General features: G+C 34.9%; 1 protein-coding gene across 3 annotated transcripts in view; it reads left to right on the top strand.

Annotated features, from left to right (window-relative positions):
- The window catches only part of fbp (fructose-1,6-bisphosphatase), a 115,308-nt gene that overhangs the window by 11,663 nt on the left and 82,790 nt on the right, over positions 1 to 20,855 (top strand). The window contains exon 4 of one of the 3 annotated variants that reach the window (XM_035080437.1): positions 15,155 to 15,314. The exons of the other annotated variants lie outside the window; for them this stretch is intronic. Within the exon in view, the coding sequence (XP_034936328.1) occupies positions 15,155 to 15,163 (9 nt within the window). The 3' untranslated portion in view covers positions 15,164 to 15,314. Of the gene's footprint in view, positions 1 to 15,154; positions 15,315 to 20,855 lie in introns of those variants that run through there. 3 annotated transcript variants of the gene reach the window in all.

Genomic DNA, 20,855 nt, shown 5'->3' on the forward strand with positions numbered 1-20,855 from the left:
CTACCAAGGAAGGTATTCCAACGTGTCACCTCCGATGTTTTTGTAACTGATATATGGTATTCTACTTTAAATTTTAAGAGACACATATGTTTTTTTGTTAACACGCCTTCTATGAATGTTGAAAAAGCCTCCTAAACTGAACTACTTCTGGGTCAGTTCAAGGGTTTTACCTACTTTCAGTCATTTTTTTTCAGACAAAAAAATCGTTTTGAAATCGATTCGAAAGAATCCTGTAATACCGATGAATTGGCATGATTACTGTAAAATAGTTAGCACGTTCTTTTTCATTTTTTTGAATCAAATATCGCAAAAATAGGTGGAAAATAAGAAAAGTGAGGCACAGAAACCTTCGTTAGCCAAGAAAGAACGAAAAATTTCCTATGAAGTATCGTTGATTTCTGCACAATTGGAAAGTTATTAATGGAAATGTGTTATTTAGAATCCCTGTGAAGTTTTACATATTGTAAACCTCAGTTCAAAGTAGGAGGTTAAATTTTCTATTACTCCTTTTTTTGTTTGCACCCTTACTGGACTATTATGCAGTGACAACAATTGTTTGTACGGATCATATCGTTACTGATAAGAAATTATCCGACTCTATACATGAAAAATTTTCGAGCAGTTTTGATATAATTTCCGTGTTGATTGTACGATTATTCTTGACGTTATTTTTCATTCTTACATTTAAAAAATGCGAGTAAATTCTATCAACAGAATTCAAATGATTTTGGCTAATTCAAATCTATAAATATTCCCGAATCACCTATAAATGATTCAGAATAACATATTTCGCATCCAAGGAGAAAAGAAAGATTAGCTTAAACCACGAGCAAAATTACCACCTGAGCCGGAGACGAGAGTGGTAAACGCGATGTTTGAGCTACTATGAATGTCTTTCTTAAGACTATTTACGCTTTTCTATCATACCTGCGTGAAAACTTCAACCTCTCCTTCATAAAAATGTGAACTTTGCGTGCGGGTGTGACGACAATACAATTAAGAAATAATTCCAAGCATATATTGTTGTTAGTAATGAATGAATATAGAGATATTAACAAGATACAAGAAGAATCTCAAAACCTTGACGAACTCTTTAAAGATTGAGAGAAGAAAATTGTAAAGGACAATAAACATGCATCTGCTTTTCATTAACCAGAGTTATCTTTTTACACAGGTGCAACTAATGATGAAGACTTGAGCTACAAATACACGTAAACAACTGTTAAATATTGATGAAGTGGAAAAACTAATAAATTAGGCTTTAAGGGTGTTTAGCATAATTTTAGAAAAGCTCAGTCATTACAACAATTAAGACGACGGACACATCAGCTAAATCAAGGTGGCTCGTAGAAAATAGCTAAAACTTGTAATTATTTATGAGATAATTTTCAAACTGCTGTAGACATTGGTATGATAGCACATGATTCTGATTTACAAAAATAGGATTCACAAGGTTTAATAAAAAGATTTCCGCTTTTTAGCATCTAAAAAATGATTGTCAGCACTCAGAAAAGTTCATTCAATAGGTACGGTAATAGTTAATAAATTAGTAATATCAAAAACAATCCTAGATAAAGAAATATAATCAGAAAAATCAACAGAATTTGTTTCTAGCGTAGAAAAAAAAATCAAGAAATACGGTAGTGTCTCTTGCGCCAAGCATAAATCGCCGCCATCTTGCCCTTAAGTCATAGCGAGACACAGCTGTGTCTTTATACAAGTTATAAGATGACTTTTGCAGGTTATAATTTTTAAATTAAAATTTTTTTTCTTATTATAGCATAAACATGGGCTGAAATTAAGAATTTGCACATAAAGCGATTATTAGCTTTCGATTAAGCATACTATTAAGTATTTTTACTGCTTCATTCATAATATACAAAATTGAAAAAATTTAGTTGCGCAGAAATCGAGTTAAATGAGAGTTTATTCATGGAGCAATTATACGTTTTTTTATCAAGTTGGTCATTAGAGTTTTCGACTACCATGAAGTTTCCTTATTTACGGATTGTAAGTTGGTAACAAGTTAATCTTGCTCGAGCGCAAATATACAAATAATTAAAGTATTGTCAGAGAAGAGAGACCAGTATAAAAGTCCAATGCTGTGTTAAAAATCCGGACGAAGTTTCGGTCAATATGTCGGTAATCTCAGGTCACAACATGAAAGTTTCAGTGAACCCATCGAGCGATGGCACTGCAACTGTTTATTTCAGCCACGCCTCTTAATCTAAGAGAGAAAAGAGATAAGATTTGTGTTCTCTTTTACTCTCATTATAAGAATCCTAAGCCAGTTTATTTTCAAGCACAAATTTTTAAATAGAAAAGGTCCAGCACTGTTCGCAACATATAGAGAAGCTATAAAACCAATTTGATATTCTTGTCACAGCTCAGAGGTAACACGCTCGACTACGGAAACGTAGGTTTTGTGGTAAAGCCTATCGATGTTATTTTTTTTTTTTCTTGAATTTAATTAATTGTAATAATGAATTTTTTTAGGACAAATTTTATACGCAATCACATTAAAGGAGAGTAAAAAATGATGTACGACCGAAGCAATTTTTTTGTAATAAATAATGATGTTTATAAGGAAAAAAAAGAGAATTTTATTATGCATGATGATAATGAGTCGAAGGCTTCGATAATGATGTTTATAATAATATCAATAATATATTAAAAAAAAAAATATTTAATAATATAACAAAATTTTTTTTAAGAATATACTTTCTTAAAGAATATTGGGACTGCTCGAAAGGCCTGGAACTTGGTACCTGAAGAGAGTGTTTTAAAAAATTTTCTTGGGCAATAAAACCTCTATTGTCTCAACAGCCTTAATCCCACAAACAATAGGGACTTTTCGAAGTCCTATCTATCACAGTAGATAGAAATAAGACAAATAACAAAATAATCTTCCCTCTGAGTTCCGTAGGGCAAGCCTACCCCACTTAAGACTTTAAATATGATTTTGTCTTCATTGGAGATAAATGGGTCGGTAGCTTAGGGGTTAAATCTCTGTTCGTATATCCTTTGGTGACTGGTTCGAATCTCAGCAGTAACTCTTTTTTTCCTTTTTTTCATTAATTAAAGAATATTTATTTTATTATTTTGTTTTGTAACAATACTAGTGCCTTTTTTCTTATCTGGGTAATGGATAGAAATGTAAAATTTTTTTATCATTTTCTGATTATTTTTAATAACAACAATGGATGACTCATAAATATATGACCGAATGACATGGTGAAATATCTACATAAGGCTTGTACTAAGTAACACCAGAATTTGAAAATTTAATATATATATTTATAAATCGTTCATTGTTGTTATTAAAATTAAGTAAAAAAAAATTTTATAAATTTGGGATTTTTATCCATTACTCAAAAAAGAAAAAGGGTACTCGTATTGCTACAAAAAAAAAATGGAATAAATTTTATTTAATTAATGAATAAAAAAAAAAGCAACTGGCGAGATTCGAACGAGTCACCAAAAGATTCATAGACAGAGAATTTACCCCTGAGCTATCGTCCTATTTACTGGAATGGAAGGTAAAGTAATATTTAAAGTCTTAAGTGGGGTGGGCTTGCCCTACGGAACACAGAGGAAACACTATTTTTTTATTTGTCTCATTTCTATCTACTCAGTAGATTCTGCTTACTGTGATAGATAGGACTTCAAGAAGTCTCTATTGTTTGTCGGATTAAGGCTGTTGGGACAATAGGGGTTTTATTGCCGGAGAAAAATTTTGAAAAACTATATTTTTTTCGCTCCCTACTACCCGAGCCTGTGAGCTTGAGCCTGTTGGGTAAAGAGAGCTTCCTGTAGTCTGGACAGCTAGCGATGAAGTGATCTTTGCTGCCACAGTAATCACAGACGTGACCAGGATGAGCTGGACCTCTGTAATCCGCCATCCAGGGTCTGAGCTTGTTGGCAGAGCTTTGCTGAGCTGTTGGCTTTGCACTGAAGCCACAACGTTGAGCTTGATCTGATGGAGCTTGAGAGGCAGGAGCTGGAGATTGAGCTTGAGCGTGAGCAGTGGCTGCATATGACCGAGCTGTTGATTTCTTTAGTTGAGCAAAGCTGGCTTCCGATGGCGACTTGAGCTTTGATGGTTTCTCTGAAGTGAGCTCAATACTTCCAAGAGAAATGGCTTCAGACATCAATAACTCCTGAAGCGAGCTGAGTGATGGATAGGCGGTGTTGAAGCCGAGCGTTCTCTCCCATTCTCTCCTGATGGAAGGATCTAGCCGACGAACTAAGTGGTAGACAAGTGGCATGTCCCACTTGTCGACTTCGGCATCTAGAGCTTTTAATGAATGTAAAGTTTCTCGAACACCATTGAGCAAGTCGTGGAGACTCTGAGATGTTGGTTCTACCACTGAGTTGTCACCGAAGAGCTTGTCGAGCTGTGTTGAGATTAGGAGCCGTTTGTTTCCATAACGAGATGTGAACAAATTTCACGCCACGGCGTAATTGTCGTTGGTAGTCCTCCGGTTTTGTAGGAGCCGAGCTGCATCACCCTGAACTGCACCTTTTAATAACGTCATTTTATGGACGTCGGTGAGCTTAGCGTTGTTGCCAAGCATGGCTTGGAACAAGTCTTCAAACTCCTTCCAATCCTGGTATTTCCCACTGAAGGGTTTGATCTTGATCTTCTCGAAGAGATGAGCACCAGGTAAGCTAGTTGTACGAGCTTCAGGCGAGCTTGATGATTGAGCTGAGCGAAGAGTTCTGATGAGGTTGGTCAGGATTGACTGAGCTTCGTCGTAGACCCCTAACGTTACAAGATAAACCTTCTTCTTCTTGTACGAGGAGCTAAGATAGAGCTGAGAGAATTTCGTGGCAAGGTCATTGTTAATCGACTAAAAAACTGCCACGTCTCTTCAAGAACAGAGAGCTTGGATTCGAGCTGAGAGAGAGGGAGCTTGTTCACATCATCCAAGCGACAAACATCAAGAGCTCTGAAAAGAAATTCTTTCCTTTCATCTTGGAGAGCTAGTTGAGCTGTGAAGTGAAGCTCGACGTCAGCCTCGAGAATCGATATGTTGGTCATTGTGAATGACGAGCTTAGAATTTTCGAGCACCAGCACAAAAACTCACTATCTGTACACGAGCACTAATGACCCACACAAAAAATGTAAATAAGTTCACTGTGTTTATTTGAAGTTCAAAAATTAGTCACTTCCAAGAACTACACAAAACTGAACTCATGACTAATGAGTGTGAGCGAGAGAGCTTATATAGTTAATGAGCGCGAGCGAGAGAGCGATACTTCGCTCGAGCGTGCGAATGCTAGAACAAAGAAAATGTCTTTTTCACGAGCACTTTTCACTTCACTGCTGACCACATCCGGCTTGATGGACCAATGTTTTTATTGCAAATAAATTGCCTGAGATAATTTTAGTTTTATTTAATGTTTTTTGAGCTAAGAATAATGATAGCAGATGAGCTACGCCGTAGGATGTGGTCATGAGAGGTGCACACACACAAAAGACACTTTTCTTCAGCTGAATTAGGGTTTTTATTATAAAAATAAAAGATTTATCACGTTAACAATAGCGTATTAACAATGTTAGAGCTTAACTTAACGTTATTGAGCCTGAATAGAATTTATCAAGAGCTTGTAACAATTCTTTTATGCGAAAATGGAAAGAGCAGTAATAGAACACGTGTACTTGAGCGTCGTGTGAGCGATAATGGCTGCAAACACGTTGTAGCCGGCATCGGTAGACCTAGCACAATAAAAGGTACCTATCATTGGCTAAGTTGGAGAAGACGAGCTGCAATAAGTTGAGCGCTAAAAGAAGCGCTAGGATAGGGCGAGTGGATCGGGTGAGCTCGACTGAGCACAAGCTGGGACGAGAGCGAGTCAAGCTGACAGGTTACGATTAACCTCGCGCAACAAGTATCCTCGCTTTGATACAAACAAAATTCTTTGTTTAAAAAACTAATTCGTTGCATGAATTGTGCTTTCAATTATTTATAACGGGTGCAATTATTGTAATCGAAGAAAGCCAGTTTCTATTTATATTACATGGTAAGTAACATTTTTTTTAATAAAAGAAAGTTGCTTTTTAAAGGACTCGAATATATTGCATGAATCCTGTATCCCATTTTTAGTAACAAACATAATTGTCGAAAACAAAGTGTCCTTTCATACCCATGTAATAGGGTTAGTAATCCGTTTCCAGTAAGTAAAAAGGTTTCTCGTCAAAATAGTTCGAATTTGTAGCAAAGACCTTTTTATCAATCATTATAAACAAATCGAGTTTGTTCATTTCTATTTCACGTTTCATGTAACTCTTTTTCAGGAAAAGAATTTCATGTTGAAAAAAATCGAATTGATAGCATAGATCTCTTTTTTAATTATTTATAACAAATTATGTCAGTATAAACAAAGAGAGTTTGTTTTTATTCATGCCACATGGTTAGTAACTTTTTTCAGTAGACGACAATATTTACCGTTAAAAGAAATCGGATATGTAGCATAAACTCCGTTTTCATTTGTTCATAACAAATTTAATTTTTGTAACTAATTGAGATTTAAAAAAAGTAGCCTATAACCTTCGTGATAACTTTTTGTCCATTTATGCCAAGTTTGGCAACAATCCATTTTTTACTTCAGATTAACTCAAGCCGTCAATCAGAACACTGCAATCAACTCTCAAAGCCATTGTTACAATTTATTTTATTACCACCTTTTCATTTGAATCCTTCATATATGTAGGCGAGTGTACAATTTACAAATGAATCTCTCAAGCCGACAATTTCAAATTTTCACCTCTCATATTAAACTATAGTAAATTCTCATACAACCTGCCCAACATAAAAATAAATTGTGCAACTTTATCACATGCATTCTATGAAATAAATTATTTACGAACTTAAATTTATTTAGTATACGTAATTATTGATGATTCAATGAATTTCAACAGTTTTAAAAATATTAAAGGCTAGATAAAATATAAACATGTAGTAAAAATTGCAGTCCGTAAGTGGCAACTTGAGAAAACGCGAAATCTCCAACTTTCACCCATGGAATAATTGCTGAACGTTTTTCAAAAAAATTCCAACTTTGAATCTTTGAAGTCAAATATCTTTTGAATAAACGATTAAAAAATTATTATCTGTGCAGCAAATGAAAGCTCATAGATCATTTATATGGCGAATGTAAGCATAATTTCCTTGTATCTTACATAATTTCCAAGGGAATAAAGAAAATGAGATTGCAGGAAGAGAGAAATACGAAGTTTCGTTTATAAAAGTGTTCCTTCGTCGCGCAACATGACATGATATTAATTTATTATTTGTAATCACAATAATCACCTAATAAGATATGTCGTAATTAGAGACTAAATAGTTCATAATTAGTCAAAATATTATTTGTTGTTTTCGTCACGTGAGCAAACATAGATATTGTTCTTATCACAGTGACTGATTAACTATTTTTGATACTGCAGTGAATTGATATTTTTGCCTCTTGTATTCATCCTTATTTCGGTTAATAGTCATTATTATATACGTTTATTAAATCACGTGTTCAGAATAGAAATATTATTATCTTTCATTCTAAAAATTGTGTAACACTCAACATAGAAGGCGAAGAATATGCATCTGCAATTCATAAACCAAAGGTGTCTGATGGAGTATCTATTACTAATGAAGAGAGCTCAAATTATGATTATAAATCGCGAGTAGTTGGGTATTGGCGAAGTTCAGTCTACTCGAAAATTAAAATACTGGGCACATCACTAAATCCAAGGTGGGATATACGAAGAAAAAAAAGCTCAAATTTGCGTATAAACTTTGGAAAATTTTAAGACCTTTATGGATACTGGGGTGATAGTCCATAATTCCGATTAAAGAAAATAGTCATTATTAGCTGAAAAAAATTCACAATTTATCGATCTCCATTTTCAAGCCTCCTAACGTGGTTACTATAATTCAAAAAAGCTCATCGTATAGTTAAATTAACAACTTCATATCATCAAAAATGATTAAAGATCGTAAAATATCAAAACAAACATCAGAAGTGTTCGTTAAGGATGTAAAATTAAAAATTCAATCATATGGTTTAGACAACATATATAATTTTTATCGAAGTGGCTTTCAGTGAGAAGGACATTTAAAGAGGAATTCAGATCGAGAAGGGGAAAAAACGTAAAGTGCACAGTTCGATCGCTTTCTTCGACAACTTACAGTTACACTATAGAACCAATGATATCAACTGATCGAAAACTCTTCACTTCCCTTTTTCTTACGATAAATGTAACAACTGGAAACCTTATTCCACGAGTGAAAGCACCGCTTTTGAGACCACTTAATGTAAACGTAGAAATATCGAAACTATCTGGAAAACTTACTTCACGTACAATATTTATTTCAACTATTACATTATATGTGTTCTGAATTGGAGGGACCAAGGTCAGTTAGTCATACAATATTCGAATTTGTCTAATGCCGGACTTGACCACCGGCGCTTCAGTCAACTCACAGGACTAGTTGTCGAGAAGTAATTCCTTTAAAGCCAAGCAAAAAACTCTTACAGTACAGTTAACTCTGTACTTTTTCTTCCAGCGATATCGCAGATTTGTGTAGAAAACTCACGCTTTTTAACAACAATACAGCTCAGTCGTCTCTAGAAAACTTGGTCCACGGGTAGAAGCATCGCTTGTTAGTCCAGATAATGTACACGTAGAAATATCGAAATCTGGAGAACTTACTTCAGGCAAAATATTCAATCCAAATATTACATTATATGATATATTCTGGAAGCTTATATACTCATTTTTTGACGTGACAACGGCTTATAATTCGATGGAACCGGCTGCGCGCACGAAAAAACATGACTCATGCGGCGTTACCTCGCTCTGAAGCGTTCCATGTAAGGCTTGAAGTGCAAGCGAGAGCGCGGAACGAGCGACAAAGAGGCACAATCGGCCTTCGCGTTCGGCAGTCGCGTGGACAGCTGCTATACAATAATACATTCACATGTTTCCGTCAAGTATGAAGTTCAGTGAAAAGTGTACAAATAAATGTAACTCGATCAATTCAATCGTGATGTCCATTTACCTCCTCTATATCCATACAAAATATCTATCAAACAAATAAAATTAAAATTTTCTGTTGAAAAATGAAACCATTCCATCAGTATTGTCTTATGACGTTGTCGCGTTCAACTATCGTCAGTAAACTGACTTTGCAGACAACAGATTTTTTTTTAGAACACTTCAAAATCTGGTTGAAGTATTTTTTTTTCCGAATGTTGAAAAAAAAATTTACTTTTGATTGATTCATGGACTGGACATTGTTCTGAAGCTGTCACGTCTGCAAAACCGGGAATAAAAAAATTGAATAATGATTATTTCTAAAGGGGCCACTGGACTAATTTAACCATTAGATGTTTTCGGGTTTAGAATATAAAAAAACTTGATAAAATATCTTTCAGACAGTGTCCTAATATGAGGAGACGATTTAAATTTACACTTGAGAAATAATATTATTAAATTACAATCACTGACTCATAATCATCTCTCGTTTCCGCGGTACATTACTCTTTTTCATTATTCATAGTTTAGAAGTAGTTATACATCTATTAAACCAGATGAATGGTTATTATATTATTATTATATTACCTTGGTTTGTAACAAATGAGGTGTTACACAATGATCGTGGCATGCCAACTATTAAAAATGAAATCAAACAATTCAGCTCAAGATACATAGAAAGGCTCTCTATTGATCCCAACGAACTGGCAACAGCAATCCTGGACGGGACGGAAGAAAATCGCAGACTAAAAGGGAGATACAAGCCACTAGATCTCCCTGAAAGATTCTTAGAATAAAAACCAACAGGACTTGCTCGTCTTATCAAACTGATTCACCGACATCGCTATAAGCACATGCCAGCGAAATTACTCATTGTTTATAAACAGATTGTAATTTGAAGTTAGATAAATAAGAGAAAAAAAAATTCTGCGTTTTGCGTGGTATGAAAATTATTGTGTTTTAAACATTTTGACAATGATTATCATATATGTGAAACAGCATCGATAGCAGTTTTAAAATTTCCCAACGTATATATGCAAATTTGAGCTATTTTTTCTTCGTATATCCCACCTTGGATTTAGTGATGTGCCCAGTATTTTAATTTTTGAGTAGACTGAACTTTTCTAAACTTTCTCTTAACACTATCGATACTTAAATTTTCGTTCTTACCACTTCGCTAATACTCAACTACTCGCGATTTATAATCATAATTTGAGCTCTCTTCATTAGTAGTACATGCTCCATCAGGCACTTTTGGTTGATGGATTGCAGATGCATGTTCTTTGTTTTCATAATTTCACAGGTGTCATCATAATTTCCATGCTTTGAAATGTTGTTAAAAGTAACCGAATAACGTTTAGGGGATTAACTTTTATTTTTAACTATTGAGTGTTACACAATTTTTAGAATAAAAGAAAATACTACTTCTATTTTAAGGACACGATTTGATGCATACATGAAATAATGACTATTAACCAAATTCAAAATGAATACAAGATGCGAAAATATCAATTCACTACAGTATTAAAGAAGAAAGCGAAAAAGTGATGTTACAATTTCTTAAATGATTAAGATGTCACATTCGTTCAAAATGCCAGCATTGAATAATCTGTATATTACAATTACAGAAATAATTTTCCTCAAAAATAGTTTATCAGTGACTGCGATAAGAATTATATCTATATTTGCCCACATGACGATAACAAAAAAAGATATTTCATGTAATCATCAGCTACTTAGTCTCTAATTACGACGTATTTTATCCGGTGATTATTGTGATGATAAATAATTTAATTGTTTCCTATTATCAGTTTCGTTCTGCTCTTAAGTGAAATTCTAATTTTTTTTGAACTTAGTAATAAAAATTGTAATTTTTATTATGTGCTAATCCAAACTGTTTGAAGAGAGCATTCGTACGAGCGAAAAATCAGAAGAAGCGAAAAAAAGTTAGACAACTTACTCTTCAAAACTCTAGGTTTCTAAAACCTTTTGGCTTAGACTTAATTCGAAATTGTTAAGTTGAAATTTACTTTTTTATTCTTCATACCAAGAAGGTCACGATGCTGAAAATAAATAAAAAAGTCATCTAGGATGAATCAATATCTTATTATAAAATTCACACGTGTCAAACATATAGATCATTACTATATACAAAAACCCATAAAATACGGATTGTTAGAGAACATCAAGATTTATGTGTTTTACCTAGTAAAAGCTCAATTTATATCACAGGTACATTTACAAAAGAAGGTGGAAGTGCTACCTCAAACAGGTTTATACTTGCAACAAATGTTTAATTCAACAATGTATGCATGTTTTTTATTTAAAAAAATGATATATAAACTAAATGGAATTGAAATCGATCGTAGTAAAAATATTGGTATTACAACACTTATGAAACGATTCCCATCATTTACACCAAAGCAAGAATATTTTTTGGAAAGCAGTGGAATGGTACTCGATAATAAGAAATTTCGTGATTCTGATGGAAATTTTGATGTTATTATCCCATTCAAATTGTTTTTTGGATTTGCGGAAGATTCAAATGCAATATATCAAACTGCAGGAGCAACAGCAACAAATGGAATAATTACTACCAATAAATTAAGTGATTAATTCCATATGTGACAACATCTGACGAATAGAAAGTTAATATGCTAAGTTACATTAGTAAAGATCCATCGATATGGGTACCGAATAAATCATGAGAATTATATGAATATCCATCTTTACCTATAACGACGAAACATGTATGGTCTATGAAGACAACAAATCAACTGGAGGAACCAACACTTTGCTGTTCATTTAAACTCACAGCATTATCCATGTGCTAACTTATCTATTGTAACGTTTATATAGATAACTTGTGAACGTATTTTTTTCATCATTGAACACATGGATAAATAGATTCATATTAAAAATGTGATAAATATCACCATTTTTGATGTATCGATAGATTCCGTGGTAGCAATAGTGATATTCTATATCAGCAAAACTCATACGACATTCATGATGAATTATCCAATAATCAATATCTGTATACGTATTAGTATATTCTAATAAATATGATGCAAATCCACCAGCAATGATTCCTGGTTTCATTTTTTTAATCTGTACATACTCCTCGGACAGTTTGTTAAATTTTTTTTGTAAACTTTGATTCAATGTAAGTCTGTTTTTAATGTATAACTTATGAAACTGATCACTTATTCAAAACCTTTCTATATTTATAATCGACATCCAAGAAAAATATTCGACTAATGCATTGTTGAATTCAATTTCCCCATTATACACGTTTTTAAAATAAGGTCCCAGAATATTCTTTCTTTAACCTTTTTTAAAAGTACTTTTGCTTATCCCTCTCTCACAGTATATACATTTTCAAATAAACGTTTTTTTTTCTGATTCTACTCATTACATTTTCAATTTCCAGTCTCTTAAAAGTATCTTTGTTACACATAACAATTTATATTGACTTAGAATATTAAAATTTCGGAAGTATGGCTTACCTACGACCAAGGCCTCAATTAGGACACTAGAAACTAACGAGACTTCTCTTTTTTACTATTCTACTTTCTTTTCAAAAATTTTTTTTTAAAGGGCCTTATTTCATAGATTGCATCGATAGATTTTCACAGGCAACATACCAGGTGACATTCCTCGATGAGGGCATTGACCATACTCCCCTTTGTCCTAGGTAAAAATCCATAATAAATCAACAACACTCCACCCACTTGAAATCTACCAGAGAACTAGGATAACCTACTCTATCCCCTACCTTTGGTTTAAATCCATAAGACTTCTACAGTACTACACCTCGGTTGAAATCTATGAGAAAACTACGGTAACCATAATTATGAATTATCCACTGAAATCCATCTGCTGAGACTGCCTTTCGTGACCTTGTAGGAGGCCTAGAGAGGAACCTGGCGACAAGCAGTTCGACACTCGGATTCTTCTTGGACATAGAGGGGGCGTTGGATAACACACTCTTCGAAACCTTGGACAAGGCAGTTCGTAACTTTGGAGCAAACTTTACGCCTGCATGATAAATCAAGAGCTGGCTAGCTAAGAGAATGGCCATTGCCCAATTAGAGGGTACGAAAGTTCGAGCTGCAGTAGCCAGGGGCTGCCCGTAGAGAAGTATCACATTTCCTCGACTGTGGACCTTGGTGGTGGAAGGATTCGCTACAAACCTGAAAAAGGATGGCTTAGCGGCCAACGTTACGCTAATGAGGTGGCCATCAAGATCACAGGCTCCTTCCATCTTTGATAAACAGCTAAGTTGTTCGGAAACAATGCGCTACCTTCGATTGACCTGGAATGAGAAGTTCTATTGAAGAGCGCACGTAGACAAGCAAGTAAAGATAGCTGCGGCTATCTTCTAGACCTGCAGAAGAAAAACCTTGTACTTTCAATTCTTTATAACAAAAAGATTGTCTAGAAAATTTCTGAATTTGGAACCCAGAACTTTTACATAATTTTGAGTGCTTTTTGCAATTATATTATTGAAATTTTATAATTTTTCATTTAAACGGTTTTTAAACATTTTTTAGTATAAACAATATGATACAGGCGATAAATTTTTCTTTCAAGGCTAACACTCCAAGTAATTTTCTGACGCTTGGTGACTTTTTCTGAAATATTTTGTTACCCTTAAAAACATGTCATCAAATTTTATGTATTTCTTTTTTTTTGTTTTGCGACATTTCGTTATAAATTATCAACACTAGAGTTGTGAAAATTGAATTTTCTGGAATTTTCTCTACCATAATATGTATTTCCGTTTCTTTTCTCAATTTTTCACAAAGTCATCCTGCTTTACAATTTTCACAAAATTGAAAAATGTACATTATTCATACATTCAAATATTTATCTATTGTGTCATATATCACATCATTATATTTTACTAATTTTTATGCCATGTACTGGAGTGAGAGTCATAATAAGAATCAGATAGCAATCCTCAGCAGCAAGAGCTCTGACACAGAAAAAAAGGATCAGGAAGAGAATCTTACTGAGTTAAACACCGTTGAGCGCCGGTCCAGGGACCAGAGAAGATCCAATGGTGCAAAAAATGGCAAAGACGATAACCAGCGGACTAGCCAGAACCAGAGAAAGTTGTCTGAGAAGAAACGAGAGGGTCGGCTTCTGTATTCGTTACTGAAAAACTGGGATTACCATGTGCCCTGGGGAAAAGCCCTTAAAAAAATGTGTAGTTACCGCACAGCTACACGAACTACTAGACCAGCTTCGGAGGCAAACCTCAGAAACAGATGGTACTGAAGAAATAACCGTAGCGACTACTATAGAAAATCATGAACTACATTTTCGTAGTAATTTGTTAGAAAATAAATCCAATATCAATAATACGTCTTAAGTGGAACCACCTAGCCTATCCAACGCACAAGAAAAGCCCCTGGTAGAAGCTGACGTGGAAATTGATAGACCACCTTATTGTGCACTAGATGCGGAAGCTGGAACTCTCTGTATCTCGAGTTGAACCAGTTCGATTGGATCTCGAGAGATCTCTCTCTGCAAATATTTTCGATGTACCAGACAGAGCATTTAAAGAACAACCTTCATACAATGCCACAAGAGCAACAGCATTGGTTAAATTCGGTAATGTCAGAATAAGAGCATTATTGGACCCGGGAAGTAATAAAAATTATATATCGAAGGTCCTGCACGAGTTCGTTAAAGACTTTTAAATCACGCCTGAAGGTGGTGATCCAGTTTCATGTGGTGGAACCAGACTAGCTGATGGCATAACCGTTTGCAAGCCGCTGTTTGCTGCTCGTTTTCAAATTAATTTTGAAGGTTGGCAAGGTCGTTTCGCGCCAAAAAGTTGTCGACCATTGGGTCACACAAGGGCAGGTAAGATACTACTAGATATAAGTATTCATATAAACTAAGGTATCAGTTGATCAACGCGACTAAACGACACCTGGAATCCTTTCATGTATCCTTGAAATCATCCCTTAATAATAATCCTACATCTCCTAATTCACCTCTTTTCCTATTTCTTCTTCTGCAGTAAAAGAAATAGAATATAAAAATTATTAAGAATAAAATTTAAACACGAAAAGTCATCTACCGTTTTTTTTCAATTTCAGAAACTCTAAAAAATAGGAAGAATTGGGGTACTGTAGGCCAGGCACTGAGCGTGAGAGAGACAGCGTAACAAGCGCACTTTTGGCACTCATTACGATCCTCTTTTCTTGACTATTTCTACTATTCTCTATTATTTTGTATTATAAAATGATTGCGTACTTATTCAATCGTTTTGTTTGTTATTTTCTAGTCAGTATAGAGAAATAAATTCTCTTGGTCTTGTGTTGAACGAAAATTATAGTTTTTTTGGTCAGTGAAATTTTTTTTAACTTTCCAGTGGGAAGTTATAGTAATGGGTCCAATTTTGCGAATCCCGAATTTTGACATATATCCACGTTTTAAGGTCCCTAGTGTCGAATAGGACCGTTTTTCAGTGGACGTATGTGTGTGTGTATGTGCGTATGTTCGTGTGTGCGTATGTGCGCTCGGAATTTTTTTTCGCCTCGATTATCTCGAGAACAAAAAATGATATCGACGTGGAACCAACTGCATTCGACACGTCATTGCGCGACTTAGAACTGATTAGGTTTCCAACAAAATCAACGAAAATATGATGACAATATTTCATCGAAAAAAAAAAATTTTTTAAAAACAACATCAGCAATGAAAGAATTTCAAACTCGTGTTAGGATTTGAGAAAACAGCATTAAAGACGCTATAATAGTCTATGATAAGTAGTTAATCATATGAAATTGTGTCTATAACAATTGAACATTGTTATTAACAAATGATTATAGATCATGGTAATATTGAAATAATAAGTTTTTAATTGTTATAAACAATAAAAATAGGGATCCATGCTATACATGTATGTTATGTCCGACTAATTTTCAATTAATTTTTGTTTAATTAAAATAGTATTATTATTTTATTTATTTAATGGATAACATTATGCCGTAAGGTTATAATTTAATGGGGATACTATAGGAAGGAAAGGGGTGATTGCGGGTAGCGTTTGAAGGATTGGAGGCGTCGGACATGGACAGGTAGTTTTCTTAAGGGAAAGAAAAAAAAACAAACTTCTTTCCCCCCTTTTTTTTTCTTTAAGAAATATTTTTTTTAAGGGAACGTTAGAAGAGCCTGCACTCTTCTCCCCTCTTGACAATGATGGGTCTCCGTTCAGAATAGGTGGTTGACAACGTAAGATGAACTTACCTTACTCCGTGCTGCTTGCCCGGAGGACAATTGCGCACCAGGTACGGTAACGTTGAGTGGTGAGTCTCGATGGGAGATGTGGTACTCGAGGGGAGTAGAGATTCTCCTGGACCACGAATAATTCACACACAACACCTCTTAGTTAACAAATATGTCTTTATTTTTCAGTTTTGTCTTTTTTTTCCACTTACAACACTAACAATAGTAAGATTTCTATTTGCTTTATGGTTTTTCAAGTTATTAGTAATGTCGGTAGACGGAAACTCTTTATTGAGTAGGATTAGCAATATAATTGTAAGAGGGAATATGCGCGTTATTCCGTCTCGGGAGAGATTATTGTAACGACTGAAGATAGAATAATTTTTATTGAGTTCAACGCGATGCTAGATACGCGGGCCGTCTTGACGGGTCTATGGTCTTCGACGAAAAGCCCAGATAAGAGCTGTTTTGTCTACGAAGTGGCCGCGTGTAAACAGAGTCGTTGGAGGTAACCCTGCACCGGTTTGAATGTCAGCAGCCGACATAAACAACGATCCAACAAAGTATTGCTTTGTAAGGATTGAGTCGTCAATTTATGTATGCGAGGTTTCTGGTGAACTGGAAAGTTTCTCAAGCTAATTAAGCTGGGAAACTCCCAGTCCACAGAACAAAACGGAAAAAAGGTGCAACGTCTGCAGTTTGGGGCCCCGGGCCCCGCCACAAGTCGAAAGGCTTGGGAAAGAGCTGACCATCGTCGACCGAAAAGAAAAATGCTGGTCAGCGGTCTAAATCCCATGCAAAAGGGAGAAGGAAAGGGGAAAGGGGGAAACACAAAAAAAAAAAGAGAAATAAGGGATACGGGATGGAAGAAAATTAAGTCGGACATAACATATATAAGTACTTAACGCATAATTTTCCTTTTACTGAAAAAATGTTACCAACCGTATGACATAAATGAAAACACATTTTTTTCGTTTATAACGATGAAATTTGTTATAAATAATGAAAAGAATGATCTATGGGGTATATTTGAATTCTTCTTACGCTTAATTTTTTCTTTTACTGAAATAAAGTAACTAACCATATCAAATAGATAAGAACAAATTCATTTCGTTTATAACAATTCTATTTGTTATAAAGAAAGGAAACGAATTCTATTCGAATTGTTTTTTCATTTTTTCCACTGGGAAGTTGGTCGTGTGGACCTTTTGGGTCGCACGCAGACCACTGCAGAGCACTGATATTTCAAAATTAATTACTGAATTACTGCTGGTGAAGTTTATTTGTGTTTGTGTGATATTTTTCAATGATTTTCAGATTTATAGAGCCAGCCAGATTATTCGAGAAGTGGCCACAGATAGGAGTAATGATTAAACGATTTTTGTTGGGTAAATTGACACTTACACGGTCAGGGATTGGGGCAACTTGCCCTAATCGCAGTAGCGTGCCAGTCTGCAGGTTCCAGAGATTTACTCACAAGTACTGTTCTTAGGCAATGAAGTCGTGTAGAAACTGAACAAGGCTTGACTAACAAGGATTGGTTGTTGAATTCAAACTTCATTTCTGCTCAATTTTCACACACCTTTTATACTTTTTTTGCGTATTCTTCTACGATACGCCTTTGCCTTTTCCTTACTTCTCTCATAAATCTCTTCATTGTCATGACTCATGTATGTCCTTTGCTTGTGGACTCTACTACCGCTGTGCTCCTTATCTATTCTTTTCTGGTATTCTTAGCTAATCATGTGTTGACAAGAGTTAATTAGCTCGATTTAGGACTTAATTATTGATATTTTCCTACTGCTCGAACATCGCCCGATAGCGTTTCTGAGTTCACTCAGTACTTCTTAGCCAAATATCCCTCAGTCAAAATATCTTATACCATTCTTCTGTCTTTTCTTCCGTTCTGTATATGCTCTTCAATCTTCCAATCAATAGAAGACAACATATCCCAATCGTCACAGAAGACACATTGAAATCGAAAAAACCTGCTTTCGGTAAATTATATGTAATAATACTTTATGACTATGATTTTTTGGTTCTATGTGTTTTGATCCGCGGACAAAATATCCTAGGATAAAATATTCCCAGAATAGAATATCCTCAAAAGAAAACATCCGTTGACAAAATTCACTTACAAAAATATCCAATGAAGATAATATAGATAATAAAGATACTTTCCCAAAAAAAGTATATACAAAAATTCAGGAGGAGGAATGAGGAGGGATCACAAAAAAAATTGTAACTCAGAAAGTTTAAATAGAATAAATAGTTTATTTTAGGTTGATTGCACCAGTCAGTCTCCTTTTCAGAAAATTACACTCGCGTTGGTTTAGATAGTGCACTCTCACTCAACATGGTTGACACCGGTTTTCGTGTGTTTTGGCGTCACTTAGAAAAAATATTTTTGCTGTGAAGTTATTGACCTTTGGGAAGGATCAGCGTACTCAATTAACCTCTGTAAAAGTCTCTGAAGATGAATGACTCGTCTCGAAGCCCTTAAACTCTTACAAGACTCTCTTTATCTCCAGCTATAAACTCTCAGAGAAACAAGCGTGCTTTCTCCTCGAAATCTTGGAAGCAACTGATGAAAGTCCAAAAAGAAAGGTTGGACTATCACCCCCAAATTTTGACTGGTCACTCAATGCTCTGTGATTGGCTCAGGAAGTCTCTAGATGCTGACGTCTCGATAGATGATTGGCTCGTTGAGCTACAGGATAGTAACTCGAATGTTAATTAGTGGAGGAGAAAATTGAAGGATAGATGCGGGGCTCTCAGAAATTTTCTACGGCACTACCTGAAGACTTTTTAGTAGTACCGTGTTACAAGAAATTTAACTCAGGGGGCTTGACCTAACCAGAGAGGTTAAGAAATCTGTCAGTCTGTTGACTGAACAATATCAAATTTATAAAAAATTAATAAAAAAAAAAAATAAGTTATTTTACAATGACTACTTTTATTACAGAAATTCTAACATGAAAAATTTTGACACATCTATCTTCATCATTTTCGAATTAAACAGCATATATATTGTGACGTTATTTTTGGGATAACGTCCCATTGACACCTTAAAGAATAATTTAATGAATATTGGAAGCTAATCGTAGCCCATGTGGGTTGCTCTAGCTATTGTTCACGTCATATTTCATTATTTTGAGTCCTCAGGGGCTATTTAACCGATGGTTACAGTGATGGTTCACGTTTGGTTTATGAACTATTTTAATCTAATGAATTGTAGTTATTCTTGTTATTACTTATTTTGAAATATTAATGTAAAGAGAGGTAGCAAGGTTGGAAGATTATGTATTTAATTTTGGTAGTAGAAAAAGACTCTATAGGATAAGGAGGAGCTAGTAGAGGAGAAGTAAGAAATATTTGAGGAGCTGTGAAACCATTATGAGGAGAAGTGGGTTGCTAACGTGGAGATGAGGGCCAAATGAAACGTGCCACCCGTTAGAGGATCCATGCTAGAAGACGTTCTAGCCCTGTGAGTGATCATCACTTGATCAGGCCAGTAATATGGCACTCCAATGGAAGAGATGGAGGTGTGGAATGGGCATTTTGGGAGATTTTGTGGAGAAATTAGTTTGAAGAATTAGGTATAAGTTTGCAGGCCTTGTGGGGGAAGCCTGATCAACCTCACCTCCAAGGAAGCACCTAGGTTAAGTCGCCCTTCCACAATGAAATCTAGGAGAGATCGCGTGATGAAGCTACTAATGGAGAAGTGGTTCTGCAAATAAGAAGATTGATTGTGAGATTGGAGTGGGGATAAAAAATGCAGAGAGTACAATTTTGGAGTTTGATAAGAGAGAAGTAGTTTGGAGCTTGAAGAGAAGAGAGTTCGTTTATGGAGATTGACGAGAGCAGTTCGATTCTGGTAATCGGAGGAAGCAGTTAGAAATTGGAGTTCGAAGATTGAAGATGGCGAGGGTTATTGGAGGTTGAAGACGAGAACAGGCCCAGGAGGAAGAAACAATCAAGTAGAGTTATGGCAGACTACAGGGAGGTCCCTGATGCATAGAGGAGGTTCCAGAATATCCAGGAACGTGTCGAGACCAGTTTACGACACCTAAGTATCCTCTGCAGCTCCTGTAAGTCGTATTGAGTCTGATATTTGGTAATTTTTGGTAGTTTTGTTACAGTTTAGAAGTAGAATAATGAAATGTAGGGAATCTTCCACCCTTGGCTTGCTTTCGTGATTTAGTTAGTTAATAAATTCAGTTTAGAGTGTTATAGTTCAAATTATAAGAGATATTGATGATTTTGCTTCGGGTTTTAGAGTCATTTATAAGATAAAAATCAGTGTATTTGAGATTAGAGCCGTTAGATTAAGGTTAATTAATATTTAAATTTTAGAAACGATAGGTAATTATTTAAAACTTGTTCCAGAATTCGAGTTAGAATTATTTGTTTATAAAATATTGTTCTTTATTGATGATGCAGAATCGTTACAGAATGATTTATGATTTTTGTTAATTGGATAATGAATAAGAAAATTGATTTTGTTTTAATAAATTAAGCATTAATTGATAATTGGTATTTGAATAATTAGTAAAGAAGAGCCTTCAA

Source organism: Chelonus insularis, unplaced genomic scaffold (genome assembly GCF_013357705.1).
Source record: "Chelonus insularis isolate UGA/USDA-ARS -01 unplaced genomic scaffold, ASM1335770v1 contig_28_pilon, whole genome shotgun sequence".
In the NCBI taxonomy this organism is placed as follows: domain Eukaryota; kingdom Metazoa; phylum Arthropoda; class Insecta; order Hymenoptera; family Braconidae; genus Chelonus; species Chelonus insularis.